Source organism: Macaca fascicularis, chromosome 20 (assembly GCF_037993035.2).
Source record: "Macaca fascicularis isolate 582-1 chromosome 20, T2T-MFA8v1.1".
In the NCBI taxonomy this organism is placed as follows: domain Eukaryota; kingdom Metazoa; phylum Chordata; class Mammalia; order Primates; family Cercopithecidae; genus Macaca; species Macaca fascicularis.
In genome coordinates this window covers 63,411,820-63,418,051 of record NC_088394.1, presented here as the reverse complement: position 1 = coordinate 63,418,051, position 6,232 = coordinate 63,411,820, and the positions used below count along the sequence as shown (strand labels likewise).

The 6,232-nt window shown below is 59.2% G+C and overlaps 1 protein-coding gene across 3 annotated transcripts; it reads left to right on the top strand.

Moving 5' to 3' along the window:
• Positions 1-662: 662 nt before the first annotated feature.
• On the top strand, positions 663-4,384 carry TPPP3 (tubulin polymerization promoting protein family member 3). 3 transcript variants are annotated; one of them, XM_005592259.3, is made up of 5 exons: positions 663-781; positions 1,126-1,218; positions 3,078-3,271; positions 3,561-3,714; positions 3,831-4,384. In XM_005592259.3, the coding sequence occupies exons 3-5, from the start codon at positions 3,084-3,086 to the stop codon at positions 4,017-4,019; spliced, it is 531 nt and encodes a 176-aa protein (XP_005592316.1). In that variant the 5' UTR covers positions 663-781; positions 1,126-1,218; positions 3,078-3,083; the 3' UTR covers positions 4,020-4,384. The 3 variants fall into 3 exon arrangements, with proteins under 3 accessions (XP_005592316.1, XP_005592315.1, XP_045238565.1); XM_005592258.3 differs by lacking the exon at positions 1,126-1,218; XM_045382630.2 differs by lacking the exons at positions 663-781; positions 1,126-1,218 and adding an exon at positions 2,845-2,999.
• Positions 4,385-6,232: the final 1,848 nt, after the last annotated feature.

The window sequence follows — 6,232 nt, the reverse complement described above, 5'->3', positions numbered from 1 at the left end:
ACTGAGGCTGCGAGGTCCCGGGGAGGTGGCGGCGAAAGGAGGGGGCTGAGCCTGGAGGTCCCTGCAGCTTTTCCCTGCAGCAGGGCTGCCGTCGAATGCCAGCATGCTGGGGGTGGGCGAGTGCGATTCGCTCGTGGGGAGTCCCCTCCCTTCTTCCCCACTGCTCCAGACTCTGAATCCTACCCAGGAGAGCACGGGAGTTGTGGCCTGGGGGTGCCACCCGTTCAGTGGATGGCAGTGCTCTTGAGCCAACCGTAGACCCCTGTCACTGAGGGAGAGCTCCTTCCCGATTCCCCAAACCCCACCAATGCCGCGCTGCAGCCCCCAGATGGTCTCTGGTTGACTCTGGGGAGCTGGATCTCCCCTGGAGATTCGGGCCGCTTAGAGATTTAGGTAGATCCCAGGATGGGAGGCTGTTTCCTGAGGGGGCCGTCCGAAGACGCCCCGAACTGCAGAGCGCTGGTCTGGCCGCCGCGAGGACCGAGGAGTTGCGGGGGAGGGGCGGGATGCGGCTCCGGAGAGGCGCGGGGAGGGCGGGGCCTCGTGGGCGGGGCCGGCGTGACCTTGGTCACTCTCCCGCCGAGACAGCCTCGGGGGTGGGACTCGCCGTCTCTATGGAGACCGAGAAACAGGGGATAATACGGCGGAGCCGCCTGGGCTGCAGTCCCACCCGGGAGCCGGCAGGGAGCGGAGCTGCGGAGCCGCCTGGTCTCCCGCGTCCATCGGTCCATTACTGCGTCCTTCTGTCCATCCGAACGCGCACTTCAGGAGCAGTCGCGAGGTAGAAGCCCATAGGAGACCCAGATGCCCGCCACCCCAATCAGTATCCTGCACGATGAGGGTTGGGGGGAGCAGCCTGGAAAGGGTCCCAACCTCCGGCGGTCCCAGCCGAGGAGCCAGCTGAGCGGCCCTGCCCTGGCCCCAAGCATTCCACCTCACAGCCCCCACCTCCTGGTCCGGCTGATTGATGACTCCAGCTGTCCCAGTGGGAGTGGGACGGGTGCCCCAGTTCATGGGTGTGGCCACTCCATCCACCGCCTGCAAACGCATGGGGCTGTGGCCTGCAACCCAGCGCCACTTGACGGGGCTGAGATGACCAATAATAATCCATCTTTCCATGGACAGGAGTGAGCACTGCACGCAGGATCCGCCCAGTGCTTGGGCCAAGCACCCTGTGGCATCCAAGCTCCCCTGGACGTTACCCTTGGTGAACCAAGTGTGGGTCTTCGGGTCCCTGGTGGGAGGTTGTACCCAGGGAAAGGGAAGGGGTGTGCAGTGTGGACTGGGGTTGTGGTCCCTGTAACATAGGAGCCACCGGTGCTCACAGTCCCAGAAACTGCCGCTTAGGGATGGGAGTGTGGTCACTGGGGAGGAATTTTCAGTGGAAGATGGGGCAGCCGGACGGAGCCCAGGCTGTGATCGCTGGAGGCCCTAGTGTAAAAGGCAGAGCTAGAAGATGGTTGCTGAGACCGAGGGTGTGGTCAGGAGGTGGCAGTGGAGGAGGGGGAGTGCTGGTGGGGTCTCTACACAGGGGATCTCCGCATAGTACCTGGGAGTCTCATAATGTTAGTGTGTGGATGTGGACTGGGGCCTCCAGTGCAGGTTGAGGGTGTGGCCAGAGGGCTTCGGGTGTGTGGACAAAGGGGTGCTGACGGTCAGGGGGCCTTGATAAAGGGCTGTGGGTATTGGAGGGGGTGAGGGGCTGAGGCTGTGGTTAGGGGTCTCAGGAAGGGATGCAGGTTTGTGGCCAGAGCCCTCAGCCCCAGGGCTGCGGGTGTGGGTATGGAGGAGGCTGCTGTGCAGGCTCTGGGTGTGGCCAGGGGTCTGCAGCAGAGGGCTGTGGGTGTGGGGGGTACTTTAGTGCAGGGGTGTGGGTATTACTGGGGTCGGCGCAGGCTTGTTAGTATATATGTGGGGACTGGTGGCCGAGGGCTGTGACGGTGGGTGTGAGGATGGAGGAGGCTGCAGTGCAGGGCTGAAGGTATGGCCAGGGGTACAAGGCCCAGGGGGTGCCAGGCCAGGGCTGAATGCACAGGGTCGCCGGGAATGGGCTGGTGTGGCTGAGTTCAGGGTGTTGCCAGGGGTGGTCTGAAGTGTAGACATGAGGAGGTGTGTTTCAGCCACAGCCCCAAGTGCCAGCACGACTCTTGGGGTTCGTAACTCTACAGCCCCCACCCTAACTAGTCCCCAACCTCCTGCTCCCCCAAAACTCCACAGTGGGAGGTTACAGCCCCAGTCAATGGCGAGGGGCCAGGAAGCTATGGTTATGCCCCAGGCGCAGGGAGTGCTGGTGTGCCCCACCCGTGGGCCCAAGCTCCCCAGTCCAGCCCAGCCCAGCCCAGCCCCTCAGCACTGGGAGCTTCTCCCTGAGCCGCCCTGACACCATCCTGCCCTTAGCAACATTCTCCAAGCAGCACCACCCTCCCTTAGCAACCGTCTCCAGGCTTCACAAACTGTGGCCAGGCCAGCCCCAAGCTCCCGCTCCCCTCATGTTTTTGTTTAACAGCAAATAGTAACAAGGCCTTGCTGGGCCAGCTGCACCCCTGCCCAGGGCATGCACCCGTGCCCAGACTGGCTCTTGCTGGATCCTCATGACCCTTACAAAGATGCCGGCCTCACTAAATGCCTGCCCGACCAGCAGCCTGGCCTGGCCCCAACCCAACTTGGCGTGGAGCTTCCAGGGAGGGGGCCTGCTGTGCCACCCTCACTTCCACCGAAGGAGGCCTTGTGCCAGGGCCAGACAAAGCCAGGGCCCCAGCTGCTGCCCTCACAGTCTTTCTGGACAGTGCCACTCTGTTCCCAGCCTGCTGTGGGCATCATGATTTCATCTGCTGAACCCTGCTCAGAGCCAGGGCTGGCATTAGTGACAAGACCGTGCCTCCCAGGGCTCTTCCTCGGGGCTCTGTGGCCCAGGGTGACAGTGACTGGCCCCTCTCCCCAGGCAGCTCCAGCTCCAACTCTGTCTGTAGCAGAACCTGCCCAGGTCTTGCAGGTTTGAGGTAGAGGCTGGGATGTTCTGGGCTTGGGGGAGGAGAAGGGCAGATTGGCTGGGAGATGACCCAGGTGGGTCTCTACAGGGTGGCATGGCAGCAAGCACAGACATCGCTGGACTGGAGGAGAGCTTTCGCAAGTTTGCCATCCATGGTGACCCCAAGGCCAGTGGGCAAGAGATGAATGGCAAGAACTGGGCCAAGTTGTGCAAGGACTGCAAGGTGGCTGACGGAAAGGCCGTGACAGGGACCGATGTGGACATCGTCTTCTCCAAAGTCAAGTGAGCCCCAGGCAGCCCCTGCTTCTCATGTTCCCAGGAGGTGGGGAACTGGGGGGCTGGAACCAGGGAAGACATTGAGAAGGGGTCAGGGAAACACCATGATTACGAAGGTTGTTCTTCCAGGGCAAACCTTATCTATTGCCCTCCAGAGGTGCTGACCCCCGCGATTTCTCCAAATGTGGGAAAGAAATGCAATTGCATAATTTGTGGCAGCAGCGACTGCGTTTGTGCTTTCCCCTGGGGGAGAAAAAAGAAAGGGGAACACTCATGGTGCCCACATGCCTGGCAGGGGGAAGTCTGCTCGGGTCATCAACTATGAGGAGTTCAAGAAGGCCCTGGAAGAGCTGGCGACCAAGCGATTCAAGGGGAAGAGCAAGGAGGAGGCCTTCGATGCCATCTGCCAGCTGGTGGCAGGCAAAGAGCCAGCCAATGTGGGCGTCACCGTAAGTGCCCTGCTGGTCTCGGGTGGCCATGGAATGGGGTGTGGGGAATCATGGCTGTGGGTGGGAAGGGCTGGGCTCCCTCACCAGGTGCCCCTGGGGAAACTCTGTCCAAACAGAAAGCAAAAACAGGGGGTGCTGTAGACCGGCTGACGGACACCAGCAGGTACACGGGCTCCCACAAGGAGCGCTTCGATGAGAGCGGCAAGGGCAAGGGCATTGCGGGACGGCAGGACATCCTGGACGACAGTGGCTACGTGAGCGCCTACAAGAATGCAGGCACTTATGACACCAAGGTGAAGAAGTGAGGCTTGGGAAGACTGCCCCGCCAAGTGCGGCTGCCCCTGCCAGAGGCTCAGGCCTGGATCTAAGGGGCATGTGGAGCAAGAGATCCTGGTCCCCTCCCTGCTGGACCTGCCACCCAGAGCTTCCTGCCTAGTCCCATGGGGCCGGCCCACCAGGCCTCTGACCCAGGCTGCTCTGCGGCCCCTTCCTCCTCCTCTTCCCCCTCCGACTTCTGTCCACCTGGGGACAGTCTGTGCCTGTAGCCTCATGACCCCAGCCCAGCCCCAGGCATGGCTAACCCCTGCCTGCTTGCCTCATATTTAAGCTGCTGCTCTGGCCAAGTGCCTAATTTTAACCCAGACCTCAATAAAGACACCTTTTGTACCAATATGGCCTGGTTGACGATGATGGGGGAATGACATTCATACCCCAGTGACCCCCTCAGTGTCATCACCCCACTGCATGCCATACACTGCTAATCTCTTAAAGGCACTCATGAGTCCCCTTCTGTTAGCACAGAGCCATTCTGTCTGAGGAGACTCCTGAGGAAGTCCAAAGCCTTTTAGCTGGGCCTGATGGGAGTCCTGACATCCAAGCTTGCCTTCCTGTGATCAGTGCCTTGGGTTTGGAGAGTTGGCCCCCTCTCCACTTTCCCAGCAGTAGGAGGGATGAAACAGCTGACTTGGCCTGGGCCAAGCATTGGCACAGGCCTCAGAGCCAGGCCTCAGCTCTCCATCTGCGAACAGGGGCTACTGAGGCAAGTCATTTTGGGCTTTGGCTCAGAATATCAGAAAATGCAGGGCCAGGCAGAACCTTAGACTAGAGTAGCTCATCCAGGTTGGGCGCCGTGGCTCACGCCTGTAATCCCAGCACTTTGGGAGGCTGGGGCGGGTGGATCACGAGGTCAGGAGTCCAAGGCCAGCCTGGCCAACATAGTGAAACCCCGTCTCGATTAAAAATACAAAAATTAGCCGGGCATGGTGGTGCTTGCCCATAGTCCCAGCTACTCAGGAGGCTGAGGCAGGAGAATCACTTGAATCCGGGAGTTGGAGGTTGCAGTGAGCTGAGATCGCACCACTGCACTCCAGTGTGGGCAACAGACACTTTGTCTCAAAAAAAAAAAAAGAAAAAAAAAAGAGTAGCTCATCTGACTCTGTAATTTTATAGCCAAGGAAATACCCTTGGAGGGCTTCTCCTCCAAGAGTGGAGGGGCTTCTGCAGACTAGAGGCCAGACCATGCCTCTAACCTCCCAGGCCAGGCTCTTTCCAGCAAGCCCTAACATTGACTTCCAAAACTGGGACAGGCTGACCGGTGATAGGGCTTGGCACCCAACGCTAGCCTGTGGTGGGGGGCAGGGAATCCCTCAGTGAAGGGGCCTCCTCTTTGATGTCCTCCCATCTGTTCCACATCCCTGGTGGGGGGAAGGGGAGCCTCTCTGGTCCTGAGGATGCCTGGGCGTTTCCAGATCATCTCACGGAAGCTCTGGGTGTTTGACAGAGCTATTCTCAAGTCAAGGCTTTGAGGCCACCTCTCCTTCCTTCCTTGCTGTGAAAATGGGGCTGGATGGGACTTTAGGGCCTACCCAGGAAAGGGTGGCTCCCAAAGGGGCTAGAAAAGGTATAAAAGGGCCAGTTCCCAAATGCCTGCTTTCCCCACCCAGATCACAAGACAAAGCAGCACCATTGTCTATCCTCTCATCCCACAGGCTATTGGGGGATGCTCCTGCCCAGGTGGCCCCACATCCCTTAAGGCCAGCTTTCCTTGGGGACAGGGGTGTAGCAGAATAGTGTGGCTTGAGACAGGGATGTCAGGGGGGAATCAGCAGGCAGCAGGTGGGCATCTGGCCATAGCAGAGCCTTGCCTCACAGCGTTGCTCCTCCTGACCCAAATGACCGTGTCTCCTTGTGTGGCCCAGGGAAGAGCTTCAGAGACCTTTAGGCAGGTCCTCCTACCAGTAAATGTTAAGAGGTAGAATGCAAGGCGTTTAATGAAAAAACAAAAATGCAGAGGAACAATTCCTCTAGCCCTGGAAAATTCATTTGAATTGCAAGCTTAAAATGAGCATAATAGGAGTGAAACCCAAACCCTCTGGCTTTCACCAAAACAGCCTCACAGGGAAGCATATTTAACTGTGTTCCAAATTGGGCCAGGCTCCCACTATTCCGCTGCAGGTGATAGTACCATCCAATGGCAGGGGGCCCAGTAGCTTCTCCATACCTGTGACTAGCAGTATGG